Genomic DNA, 13819 nt, shown 5'->3' with positions numbered 1-13819 from the left:
TCAGCAACTTCTCTTTCCAGTCTATTTCTGAAATTCTTTTGTAGTAAGACAGCTACTTTGAGATCTTGTATAGAATGTCCTGGGAGATTGAAGTGTTCTCCTACTGGTTTTTCTGTCTTCTGGTTCCTGATGTCAGATTTATGTCCATTTATCCTTTGGCGTAGGGTTAAATGGACATAAATCTGACATCAGGAAGGATAAATGGACATAAATCTGACATCAGGAACCAGAAGACAGAAAAACCAGTAGGAGAACACTTCAATCTCCCAGGACATTCTATACAAGATCTCAAAGTAGCTGTCTTACTACAAAAGAATTTCAGAAATAGACTGGAAAGAGAAGTTGCTGAATTGCAACTTATCACCAAGCTCAAAACCATGGAGGGACCTGGTTTGAACAGAGATACCGGGTTCTTATCTCATTATACATGATAAGCGATCTTCAGCCATCTCAACCCTTGCTTTTTCATGCAAAACCATTTGCAGTCGTTTGCGGTCATCAACAGCTATCAGTCAGTCAATCACCCATTTCCACCACCCTTCTGAGTGATCCCCCCTCCCCATCCCCACCCCTCCCCACCCCTTCTCTACATAAGTGCCTGGAAACTTCCATTTCACTGTATCTGAAGAAGTGTGCATGCACACGAAAGCTCATACCAAAATAAAAACTTAGTTGGTCTTTAAGGTGCTACTGAAGGAATTTTTTTATTTTACTTCGATCCAGACCAACACGGCTACCTACCTGTAACCAGTATCATATGCTATGCCTTTCCCACCCTCTCTCTTAGGATCTCATGCTGCGGCATGGTTGGAGGACAGGTGCCATTGTTCCAGAACTTGAAACAGAAATCCGAATCATTAATACAGAACAATATATGCACTCTTTGACTTGGCAGCAGGCTCTTACAGGACTTTTGGAGAGAATGCAGGTAAAATAGACCAAATGATGATTATATTAGGTAGTTGCCTAGCATGATTATGGTTAGGCTTGCCATCACCCTAACCTTAGCTAAGCCAACTTCCTGGCTATATTTCCTTGTTCGTATTTCTTTTCTCTGATGAAAGGAGATTTAAAACTGCAACCTTCATAAGTATTAGAACATGTATTTAGCCTGATATCCAGATATGTTCAACATTCAAACATCTTGGTTTTTTTTTTTACTTTAGATGTATCAAGATGCAGAATCTAGGCAGGTGCTACTCGAATGGATGAAAGAACGACAGGAAATTAGGTGAGTCTTGATATTTTTTGATTATCGTCTGCTCCTTCCCGCCTCAAAAAAAAACCTGTCATTGCATTATTACATAAATTCCAAACACAAACCTCACACTTAATTAGGAGCTGGTTGTGACTAAAAAGGCATTTTCATAATATGTTAATCCCCAATATTGCTTGCTTCTATACTGAACAGAGTTTTCTTTCTCCATTTTGGAGGGGTGCAGGTGGCCTACTTACAGGCAAGTGAAGTAGCAAGACAAACATGTCAGGCACTCTCCATCTGTCTCTCAGAACTTAAAGAGGTGTAGGAAAATCTTTTAGCAAGCTCTGAAGAGGATGCTGGGTGCTCCCTTATACAGACAAATTTACCGGCCAAACACAGCAGAAGAATTCTGAGTAGCTAACCCAAAACCCAAAACGTTTTCAAGGGTTTCCGTTCTCATGGCTTAATATCAGATTATTTCCTTCCAGGTCACTTTCAAAGAATCTTTTTAACCCCCAATTCGGAAGCATCTTTCGAACCTTCCACAACCCAACCTACTTTTCTCGAAGACTGATCCGTTTCTCTGACATCTACATGGCATCCATCAGTTGCCTGCTGAACTATGATGTCAACTTCACCTTCTACCCCCGGCGCACTCCACTGCAGCATGAAGCTCCCCTCTGGATGGACCAGCTCTGCACTGGTTGCATGAAGACTCCATTCTTGGAGGAAATGGTGCATATCCGGTGAAAGGATCTGTACGTCCCACTGCTGCGATACAGTTGTTATATATGAAGGGCCCAACAGCTTAGCCTTAGATTGCAACCTGGTTACAGTGTGTGCCCATTGCTGTCCTTTGCCTCCCAGCACTTCCTAATAGATACTCAAGATGAATGAGTGAAAACTGTACAAGCTGTACAAATTATGTCTTAGAAATGCTTCACTGATAAGAAGTCCAAAGGTAAATTAGGTTCCTGTGCATTGTCTCCATAAAGAAGTTCCTTTTACATAGAGATTCTACCCAAAATGTTCAGATCCAGAGTTTGTCCACTGTGTAGCCGTGATCCAATGATATTCTCAGAACATGTTGATACTATACAGCTCTATTTGTCCATGTCTCTACCCAGACTTTTAGATGTGACTTAGCTGTGATTATATTGGCAAATAGCTCTGGATGTATTCCTACGGAAATGTGGACACATTTACATTCTTAAGACCTAACCCAGAATCACTTTTGGTTCATTAGCTCTGTGATGCACTCTAAATCATTGGCAAAAGAATTTTAAACTTTCATAACTGCCAGCAGCTCTGAATGTGCTAGATTAACACTTGATTAGGTTATAAATTCAAAGGTGCTAGCTTGTGTCTCTTTGCACAACTGAGCACAGTATAATAAACAACATATAGCCAATTCAGTTTTATGTACAAATGTAGTGATCGACAGAGCTTATTGTTAGCATGGCCCGGAAGGGCTAAACAAGCAAAGTTTCTCACCCGGTAGATCAATGACTGCTGCTGAGAGCATAGTGAGATTTCACAATAGGTAGTGTGCATTTATGCTAGAGCGTGGATTGGTCCACATGTACCACTTGATTATTACACTTTGACTCATAGCACAATGTGTGACCTGACCATTGGAAAGCACTGTGTTTGTGGTAACATCAGCTGATGTGGTAGCTTTGTAATGGCTCAACAATGAACGTACGGTAGTTCCTGCACTTGTCACATGATGTGCATGCATGTGTCAATCAGCCCTATTAAATATACCATCCCATATATTTCTAAAAACTCCTTTTCACCATTGTATAAGCGTAGCTTGAATGTCAAACCTATTTCTTAATGAGATCAAAATATGGAAACAAATGGCATATTGTTTAAGCATCTGCTACTTTTTAGCTGGACACAAATGAAGGACACAATCTATCACCAGTTGTGCTGCAAAAGAGGAGCCTAGGGTTCAATGGCTGAAGCCACGGGTGCTTTCCCCTTTGTATGAGATGTAAACCTGGGTCTCTTTCACTGTGCAATAGGTGGCGCTGCCATTGAAAGACTCCTCAGAAGCATCAGCTAACACAAGTGGTGAGTTATCAAGACCATGTTAACTTAAGTGTTCCAGTGTTTGCATGGGTTTCCTATTGTCTTCAAAGCTCAGTTCAAGATGCTAGCTTTTACTTAGAGAGGGCGATTGTGGCTCAGTTCTAAGGCACATGCTCTGCACATATAAAAAGCCTCATGTTCAAAGCTCTGTGTATGTTTGAGAATGTTCCATCTAAAATCCTGCAACTGATCTGACTTGATAGAAGGCAGTTCCCTGTATATTTGTAAAGTCAAACGTTTGGGGCTGAAGCTAGTTTGGCGACACATCTTTTCTATATTTCATCATAATGGAGCCCCCTGACACTCAACTCTCAGAAACATACCATTTAATAGAGCATCTTTCCCTGGAAGACTCACCAAAGTCCATTTGGGCTGGCTCTGGTAAGCGTTGCAGGTGTATAAATTAAAAGCTGGGCAGGGGGATATGTGTTTATTTTTTAAAATATTGCAATCTGATTGAATTCTATAATGGGTTTTATGCTGGATAATTTAGGTATGGCAATAAATAAATAAAGCTGCTCCAAATGATTCCAGCACAATTTTTTTAAAAAATCAACTCAAGAACTAATTTGTCTTACAAATGGCAGTTCAAAACTGGAATAAAGCTGAACTGTTTATTGACATGGTAAATTGCATTCTAACGATGCCAAAGCAGCCTTGCTGACAAATTATAGAAATTGTTGTCACTGTATGATGCTTTAGGAGATGGTATGTTGCTCTTTCTTATGTATATGGTACCAAAGTGATATTGTTTAAGACTAGCATACTGGCCTTCGTGTACTGTATCTTTTATTTTTTACTCTTTTAAGGTTTATAAAATGTGGTTTGATTAATTATTCTGTAGCTATAATAGACTTAAGTTTAGTTGTGACCAAAAAAATCACTTTGTTTCCCTGCTTAAGATTTGAATGATAAACATACCTTAAAATGGCCTCTCTGAAGTTTTCTACTATTTAATGACAACTGATGGTGTTTCCTCCTTGGCAGGGGGTTGGACTGGATGGCCCTTGTGGTCTCTTCCAACTCTACGATTCTATGATTAGCTTGCAGAACACATGCAGACTACGTAGGGCTGTTATTTATGTTTTGTGATGGAGTTGTTTGTCCCTCTTCTCTTTTGACATGTTCTCAACTATGTCATATCTCTCTTCAAACATGATGACTTTTAAAAACTGATAAGCACTGTGTAGGCAAACGCATAACACTGAGGAATACCTACAGGGGTGACAACCTGAATAAAATGGGAGGGGGGGTTAAGCCCTGCCCAACATAGAATTTCTAGAAAGGCCGGGCATTCCCATTCAAAGTGAAGGTATAAAACTTGATGTCACTTCATTTCCTTATTACCGTTGCCTGCTTTAAATGTGCCAGTTAACTTTATACTGCACAGAAGAGATAACATGAATAACTAACAATGATTCCTGCGTCATAAAGCCATCTGTGACCTAGATTTTGAACATGAAATATATCACTTAGGAAAACTACCTGTTTAATATATCAGTTGGGCTAGACATTTAGGTGGAGGGAATGAGCATTTTAATAAAAAGCTTGTAAGACTGACATGATGGAGAAACCAATTAACTTGCTATACTGTTTCCATTGTATTTACTGTATTCTGGAAAAAGTGATACTGGATTACTTGTCAGACATTGTTCTGTAATTTTTAGCACATTTATGATCTAAATTCTTCTAAGAATTTTATTGTAACATTTTTGAAACCCAACCTAAGGTGCTCAAGTTAGCATTATCCTCATTCTATTACAAGTAGGCTACTCTGTATAATGCCAAATGGCTCAGAACTACTTGAAGAACTGAAATAATGATTTGTTCAAATTTTGCCCGAGCTAGGTAAAATAGTTTTGGCTCACAGGTCTGCTCGCATAGAATCCTGTTGTCAGCTGTGTGCCTACTTCATAACAGTGCGCAAACATTCATTCTTCTTTCCCACACTGCACAGAATTTGTGGTTTGTTCTAAGTGACCTTGCAAGTGTAGAATGTTTCTTCTGTTGGTTATTTACTATTTTTACAAAAATAATTAAAGTATTGCATCATGGGATAATGATTTTCTCTTGACATTGTCTTTTCTTATGGGAGCAGTGTGGGGATTACTAAATAATGGCTCTCAATCGTAAGGCAGAATATATATTTTAACCATTATGTATCCTTACTAAGTGTTGAATAACACTTAGTTCAAAATGACCAAACGCTTAATGAAGGTTGACAACATTTGCTTGTTCCCATTCATTTACAAACATCTGTCATTCTCGGAACAGTACATAAATTCAGTAGGATTATAAACAAAGATGGGCCTACAGTTTTCAGGCAGTATTATTTCAAACTGCCTTTTTAAGTAACATTTTAAAAAAAGGGATCGGCAGAAGGCTCCATAGTGCAGTTTCAGAGTAAAGTAATCTAACTGAACTCAGATTTTATTGGCCCACTGAAGATTCTCCACAGCATCCACCGATCCAAACACATTCAAGAGTCATCATATTCCCTAAGTTTCAGCCTGAAGATTTAGGAGCAGAATCCAAAGAATGCAACATGACTTTCCATCCTTCACCTTCCTACTGTCACTCCTTATGACTTCCAAAAACTCATTCCTGACACCCAAAACAGCACAAGGGGGCTACATTCAAACAGAAAATTGCCAAAGTCCCTGTGTGCATACAAGGGCAAGGAGCTCTATGGGTCCCAATTTCCTGCCCATGTATTTGAGAAGAGGAATGGAACTGAGGTATGTTAAACATTTACAATTAAAGCTGCTTGATAATTTGTCACCATTGAAAGGGCAGGCAAGGCTTCTTAGCAGTCCATAACAGCCACATTCTGTTCATTCTGAATTACATAGCTTCTGGAAAAGTGTTGTTTCCAGCTTACTGGTCGCCTCGAATTCCAAAGGCATCTGAAAAATCTTCTCCGGTGAGAGAATCCTGAAACAAACGTTCAAATACATATTAGGCCAGTTAATCTGACAAGAGTTCTATAGAGAACAAGCTTGACTTTTGCAAACTTATTGTAGTACAAGCAAACCGCTCACTGCAATATCAATTGTCCACTACAAATACCGTGTTTCTCATATTATAAGACATGTCTTATATTTATTTTTTCCTCAAAAAAACACACTATGGCTTATTTTCAAGGGATGTCTTATTTTTTTCCTCCTCCTCCTCCTGCTGCTGCGGCCGGCATTGCTGCTGCGCCTATCACTATGTCTTATTTTCGGGGTATGGCTTATATTCCTTGAATGCTTAAAAATCCTGCTATGGCTTATTTTATGGGTATGTCTTAAAATATGAGAAACAGGGTATGCCATGTGGACCATCTGTGGCTTGGTGCACATTGCAGGAGCAATGTAAGCAATCATTTTAAAGGGTAAAAGGTAAAGGGATCCCTGACCATTAGGTCCAGTCGTGACCGACTCTGGGGTTGCGGCGCTCATCTCGCATTATTGGCCGAGGGAGCCGGCGTATAGCTTCCAGGTCATGTGGCCAGCATGACAAAGCCGCTTCTGGCAAATCAGAGCAGCACATGGAAACGCCGTTTACCTTCCCGCTGTAGCGGTTCCTATTTATCTACTTGCATTTTGACGTGCTTTCGAACTGCTAGGTTGGCAGGAGCTGGGACCAAGCAACAGGAGCTCACCCCGTCACAGGGATTCGAACCGCCGACCTTCTGATCGGCAAGCCCTAGGCTCAGTGGTTTAACCACAGCGCCACATTTTAGGCAGCCTTAAATTAACCATTTTAGATCTTTTATTGAAGATTATTCAACGGCACTATGCCAAGATACTAAGTACTGCCAATCCCAGTTTGGTGATCACCTTCTGAAAGATGAATGGAAAAACAAACTTTGCTTGTATTCAGATGCCAAGATAGCCATTGGTTTGTGATCACAGGAATCAACCTAGCTTTCCCACAAACTTGCATGCTCCCCTCTCTCTTGTGCTGAGACTGCAAGGAGAGCAGAAGTGTTCATTTCCAGTTTGAATTAATAATATTTTAACATTAGTCTCATCCCTAAACTGTAGCTAATCTTGAAGAAGCTGGCTTACTTCTACAAACCATAGTTAAGTTGGTTTCCTTCAAAGAGCATTGTTAAGGTTTGCCACAGTTTTGGGGGGCTCTTGCAAACAATTTAACTGCAGTTTATTGAAAAGGGAATGGAAAGCTAAAGTTGCAGCTGTGCTGCAAGGGAGTGGTCAAGTCCAGAAGGAGGGTAGAATTTTCCTGTCATTATAAATGATGGTTTATTGTGATAGCTAGTTACAGCCACTAGACTGGGGGAGTAATCCCTCTTCAGATTGCCTGAAAATCAAGGAGGCTTCTAAACAATTCAATTAAGAGATTAATGAGAAATGCTTTCTTAATTAATTTTAATTTTGATTATATATGGGCAGTAAATGTAGAAAAGGTTGAAATTAGAAAAAACACCCAACCCTCATTTCCTAAGGTTTAATGGAACTTCGCTACACTTTGTATAAATGTACCAACAAAACATGGAGATCAGATGTCTTACCTCAAATGGCTCATAGATTGAGATGTCTGCTCCATAAATGGGATTTGGAATGGACACCAAGTGTGGGCTCCTTTCCTCCCAGGGAGAAGGCTCGTCATCTTCCAGCTCAGCCTACGGGCAAAGTAGAAATAGGCTAACATGTCTGCCCTTCTAACTGCAGAGCTGATTAATTAATAATTAAAAAAGGCACAAACCACTGACATCGATTTGGTCCATAACTTTAATAATCAGTATTTATATAGTACTCTTTTGTTAGTGCTCAAAGGGATTCCCTCACCCGTATATACCTGCAGCATGGCCTGCCAAATCAGCTGATAGCTAGAGTTGTCCTGCCTATTGTGATTATTTACTTGTTTTTATCCTGTATTTTATTCTGTGAACTGCCCTGAGATCATATGATGAAGGGCGGTATATAAATCTCGTAAAAATAAAAAAGCTGGTTGTGCAACTGGTTGAGCAACAGGAAGTATCAGGGCTAGATACAATCTGTTGCGCATCCAACTGTACTGGCTTCCTGTGCCTTCTCCTGCTCAAGCCATTCCACTAGCACAATTAGTATACTCTTAAGGGACTTTAACAAGTGCTGTGTTGAATTCCTCCCAATACTTGGCATGGATGCAGTGTTACAGGTGCCTGTGACCAGAAATAATGCAACGGATTAGCAGATATTTCCCCACTTAATCCATATAATTGAAGGTGGGAAGTCTGTGGGAGTAATGAATGAAGAGCTGACACTCTGCAGGCCTTGTAAACCATTTAGAGACTATGACAGGTGCTATATTAATGGTTTAAATAAACGAAATGCATGATGAAGATACTTTGAAATAGCGAAACTGGAATCCTTGGTTCTTCCTTTTGAGGTAGATGTAGGCCACCACTCCAGCCACCATTGCACACAGTACTAGGGAGAATACAATGGATACACCGATGGTCACAGCAGCAGGTGATTTCACGGCACCAACAACCTGTGAAAAGCAATTTTGTTCGGTTTTCAAAATGTTGGATTAGAGTCCTGCCTTAGCTAAAGGCAGCTAACATTTTATAAACTGCCGCGCTGTTCTACAGCAAATCCGAAAATGCTACCATTATTATGATTATGTTTGGTGGATCTCTGTCCCCGAAAACAGCCACCAGAGCAAGAGATGAGTTGGCATGCTTCCTGCTGTGAAGCTGTAGAAAACTGCCGGAGAAGTTGGACAGGAAGAAGCAACCAATAAAGGAGAAGTACGTCTGACCAATCCCCAAGTAGCCCTGCAGCTTTCCTTCTCTTCCGATCAATATAATGTTGCATCTTGATCCTAATTTTGGTTATCTTGTTACTGCTGGGTAGCTAATCGGAATACAGTCTTGATAGTTACAGTATCATTTTGGCCTTGAACGTAAGAAACTGGGTAATTTTTATGGCTTAGTTTTGGAGTGAATTTTCATTTAAAGGTTCTGTGAAATTGGATATGGATTATTTTGTTGTTCAGGATCTTCCTCTGTAAAATGAGTAACCGCACAATCTTAAAAAGCTGAAATTTTATGGCAAAAATGAATTATAATCAGATCCATGTTGGTTAAACATCATGGCCTCCATATATACCGGTAGACTTGGGAACACACAGAGTCAAATCTGCTGATCATTATTTGCAAAGCACATCACTTCTTAAAAGAATGAATTTAACTCCTACTTATGTAGTAAAACAGAGATGAATGGGATGCAAACTGGATTATTCTGCAACAGGATAATTCTGAAAGATTAATACCAACCAACTAATAACCAACCTGGTCAAGTTGAGGTGCCATCAGAGGTGCTTCAATAGCATGAATGATCCCATTGGAGGCCAGAATATCCCATTCAACTATCACTGAATTATTGATCATTTTACAACCCTGGTGCAATAAAAGTGAAGAAACCCGAATTACTAAACCAGTGAATTACAATTTAAAGACTTTCAGGATTGTGAATAAAATTTGCTGCATGTGGTGCAAAGCATTTTACAGAGTCAAATCCATAAAGGTAAAGCTGATTCTGTCCAGTTATCCATATTGATATGAGATACTTACAGGGAAGCAGGTGTTATTCGTGGAATCTGCAATTGAAAGGTTGAATCCAGCTTGTGAAGGTATAACAGCACCAGAGGTGAGATTGAAGCTCATCAGGGCCACGTCACTCACAGATGCATGAAGCTTCAGATCGTTCAGTGTTAGAGACTGGTAAGACAAAGAAAAGTTTCAGTTCCATTCAAAGTTATGATATTGGTGAGAAAAAGAGGAGAGAAAAAATCATAGCAAACTTCGTTGCAACCTTCATTTCAACCTCTCTGCATGACAACACAATATACATACACAACACAAGCACAGCTGGGGCAGAGCCGTTGGAAGGGATTGACCAGACAGGGCTATATTGAATTGTATCTCTCCACTCGTAGGTTTGTCAATCCCTTGGAAGCCTCTGTGAGTGGAATGGAAGAGGAAACCAATTTTCACTAATTCCCCTTTTGCTGCCCCTGAACCTCTCTCCCCCCCCACCCCCAGTTTGTTCCCTAGGATTGAGAAGGACTTTTAAAAATGGTGCCCTTCTATTCATGGAAACCTTCACTGGAGCAAAGAGCCATCCATTATATAACCCCTGGTGCTTGGCCATGCAGATACAGCAAATACTGCATTCCTTCACAAGTTGAATATGTTGCTTTCTGTTCAAGTGAGGTCAGTTTAGTGATATAAAACTAGCTATGTTATCTTCATTGTTTGGACAACCCCAGTGTAAAGGAAAATACCTTCCGCCATCAGATCAAAGAGTTTGTTTTTAAACCTCAGAAAATAAATTTGGAGCTCAGCTCTGAGGACATTCTTCAAAGCTATTCTGTTGCAAAGCTTTCATTTGCATTTAATTGACACAAGAACAGGGACTATGTGGCTAGTTGATGTCACTGGCTTTATTTGGGTGTGGAATGCAAGAAAGTCTCCTCCTCTGAAATAGAAACCTTGTTTCAGAACTACTTTGAGGCTATTATCAATGCAACAAACGAATTAGATTTACGGTTTAGCTGCCATGGCTTTCCCCAAATAATTCTAACATAATTTGGCCAAGGTGCTACTAACTTTTATTCCCTAAGACTGCAGAAATTCCCAGGACTCCATGGGAAAAGGGAATAAACATTTAATCTAATCTCTTCTTTTGCAAGTCATTTGCTTTAAGGGAATCTGATTCGAATGTGTTTACTTCAGTGGTGTTATATTTGACCAGTTCTTGTAGACAGTGATGACCATTGGTTGAATAAGCTATACAATTTTTCATGCGTTCATTCAACCAAAACTAAACCACTTTAAGGCCGCAGTGTAAGAACAAAATAATATCGCAAAGTCCCGTTTTGCATTTCTTACTGCATTTTTCCGAAAGCCAGAGTTCACGGGTACAAAAAGAGTTTTGTAAGCCATGTCTGTGGAGAGGAAATAAAAAAATTCCCATCCTTCTTGGGTGGCATTGGCATAATCCAGTACCATCTGAAACAGAGAAAGGAATGTGGTGATCAGCCTAAAAGAATAGCTCTGCTCTTGAAAGCAGCCGCCGCCACCACCCCTTCTCCTTTAAATATCGAGCAAGCAGGTGGGTAGAATAACTTCTTCATGAACCTCTTGGGATAAGTCCATGACCCCCTAAGCTGGGAGCCCCTGCTCTCAGATACACATAGCAGCAAAAATACACAGAGAACGTCACCACCCGAGGCCTCCCTGCTCCATTCCAGCCAAAATAAGCATTAATGTACTTACAGAATAGTAGACTGAAAAATTTGCCTTCTGGGCCAGCACTGCCACAAGACTCCCTGTGCATGTGTAGCCATCTCCCACAAACCCATCCCTACAGACACACTGCACATCTGAAACGGGGGAGAGGAGGAAGAGATGGTGTGAACTTTCGTATGCCATGATTTGGCATGCAAATCAGTTTCAGGCAACAGAGCTTCCATCCCACTTAGCTTCACTTCTCTATTCCATCCCTGATTCAGCTTGGGGCACTTGCTAGCTTCAATATCCCCATCTAGCCAAACTTGGGCTATCCCTAGTTTGAACTCATACTGATCAAGCCATACTTTCTCACCTTGAGCTCTGTAGCAATAAGCATCCCACTTCTCACTGGCGTTACTTCGAAAGCCATAGTCCACAATTCCAACATGGTGGCCGCCACACTTCAGACTCGGGTACACAGTTGGGTAGCCTGCTGACCTATTATAAAGCCAACCTACAATACACCGGTGGAAACCCATCTGGAGAAAGAGAAGAAACACAGGCTTCTCTTATCGTCCTTATCGTCCTTGTCAGACCATGAGCACTGAGAGCCAACTTGCTCTTATATACCATGTACCTGTCTCACTCAGACTGCGAAGCCATGCCTGTGCTGGAGGGGGCAGTATTTCATTTCATTCACATGTCATAGGCAAGATGCTCATTTACCAAATGTTGCTATTGGGTGGAGTGCAGGAGTGGGGGGGGGAGGAACCCACCCAGGAGCATTTACCTTCCATGCTTGTTCATTCATGGCCTATTTCATCACAGAAAGAACAGGTCAGCACCCACAGTAGGCCCACCTTCTGAAATAGTTTGAGTGTGTTAGGCAACTGCTGTGGCAGGGAACCAACACCCAATAGGAATGTCGAGGGCTTCTTGAGGCACATGCGTGCACAAACATGCATGCGCGGTGCGCACACATTCTTAGCAACTTGGTGGGAGGAGAGCTGAACTCCTCAGACCAACTGTGAAGGGAAATTAGCGAGGGAATGGCTGCACTGTTACCTGTTGTGCCGCAGACAGCTGCTTAAGAGTGGCCACTGTAGCTCCCTCAGCAGCACAAGCCTCTTCAGCCTCTTGATACGTAAATCTGTACTTTCCCTGGGAAGACTGCAGGTGGAAGACCCCGACTGTTTTTTCTGGAAAACAAGCGTAAAATATTGGCCCCTTTAGACATTGCTGTGGGTCAGATCTGGGAAAGTGCCCTTTGGCATGCCCAGCACAAATGACTGTGGGCCCATCTCTGAGGGAAACGCTTTGCAACTCAGGGCTAGCGCTTCCCACCCCTCATTTTCTTCTGCAGACTCACAGTCTCCAACCCAAATGCAATAGGTGACCTGCAAAAGATTGAGCTGCAATTGTATTTTCGGATTGTGAGGATTTTTCATTTTCAATGAAAGTGTTGTGTCGGAGACAGGGGAGGTCATGGAAAAGAAAGCTGAGTGATAGCTTTTGGGTAGGCTTTCCATGGTAGTGCCAAGGAATAAGTGTACCCTGGGGGCTGATATCCTCTGATCTAATAGATAATGTATCGAAATAGTCAAGGAAAGAGGTGGTAGATATCTGCAGGCAAAAGAGGTCACCAATAAATTTCAAGAGGGGCAGCAGAGGAAAGCTCATCAAACTGGATGAGTGTTAATAGGAAAGAGGAAGATGGACCTGAATGGGTATGTATTTAGCTTTGCCAAGATGGGGTCTGGGGTTTCCCCTCTGCTGCACACACACATTACAAGGGAGAGAATGAGGCAGAGGAGGGTTTATTTCCCACCCTTCACTCTAAGGTCCTGGGGCAGGTTACAACTGTGTATAATACAACACTAAAAACTATTTAAAATCTTACAGATACAAACAGTACATCTTATAAAACAAGGATTGTCCCATGGAAATTATAGAATGGTAACAAGGACTTGTACCTTCGAAATGCAGGTCGCTACAGAGAGCCTCAGAGTGGCACTGCCCATTCTTTTCCAAGCAACGGTCTATGGGTGGGATAGCTTCCTCCAAGCACTGGATTCCATTTCCAACGTAACCGGCATGGCACTCACACCGCCGGGAATTCTGCAGGGCAAAGGAACCCACATTATCACTGCAATCTTATGGCCAAACACAGGGCGATGCAGAAGGCAAGGACCATTGGGGGAAAGACAACTGAACACCAAGCCAAAGGGAAAATGACATGGTAAATCTCCTGATAACTGTACATGTTGGAAGGCTCAAAGAGGGGTTAATTC

General features: G+C 41.3%; 2 protein-coding genes across 2 annotated transcripts in view; one reads left to right on the top strand and one right to left on the bottom strand.

The window, feature by feature from the left end:
- Nucleotides 1–5361, top strand: part of NT5DC2 (5'-nucleotidase domain containing 2) — a 34261-nt gene extending 28900 nt beyond the window's left edge. Inside the window, exons 12-14 of the mRNA XM_035106133.3 lie at nucleotides 788–928; nucleotides 1167–1231; nucleotides 1690–5361. Of these exons, the coding sequence (XP_034962024.1) occupies nucleotides 788–928; nucleotides 1167–1231; nucleotides 1690–1951 (468 nt within the window). The 3' untranslated portion in view covers nucleotides 1952–5361. The remainder of the gene's footprint in view (nucleotides 1–787; nucleotides 929–1166; nucleotides 1232–1689) is intronic.
- Nucleotides 5362–5428: 67 nt separating this feature from the next.
- Nucleotides 5429–13819, bottom strand: part of STAB1 (stabilin 1) — a 101880-nt gene continuing 93489 nt past the window's right edge. The window contains exons 60-69 of the mRNA XM_035106132.3: nucleotides 13502–13646; nucleotides 12594–12727; nucleotides 11902–12067; nucleotides 11574–11680; nucleotides 11187–11306; nucleotides 9867–10013; nucleotides 9585–9692; nucleotides 8636–8782; nucleotides 7818–7928; nucleotides 5429–6232 (exon numbers count right to left, since the gene is read on the bottom strand). Of these exons, the coding sequence (XP_034962023.2) occupies nucleotides 6176–6232; nucleotides 7818–7928; nucleotides 8636–8782; nucleotides 9585–9692; nucleotides 9867–10013; nucleotides 11187–11306; nucleotides 11574–11680; nucleotides 11902–12067; nucleotides 12594–12727; nucleotides 13502–13646 (1242 nt within the window). The 3' untranslated portion in view covers nucleotides 5429–6175. The remainder of the gene's footprint in view (nucleotides 6233–7817; nucleotides 7929–8635; nucleotides 8783–9584; nucleotides 9693–9866; nucleotides 10014–11186; nucleotides 11307–11573; nucleotides 11681–11901; nucleotides 12068–12593; nucleotides 12728–13501; nucleotides 13647–13819) is intronic.

The sequence above is a fragment of the Zootoca vivipara genome, chromosome 2 (assembly GCF_965207765.1).
Source record: "Zootoca vivipara chromosome 2, rZooViv2.hap1.1, whole genome shotgun sequence".
Classification (NCBI taxonomy): Eukaryota; Metazoa; Chordata; class Lepidosauria; order Squamata; family Lacertidae; genus Zootoca; species Zootoca vivipara.
This window is presented reverse-complemented; position numbering and strand designations above follow the sequence as displayed.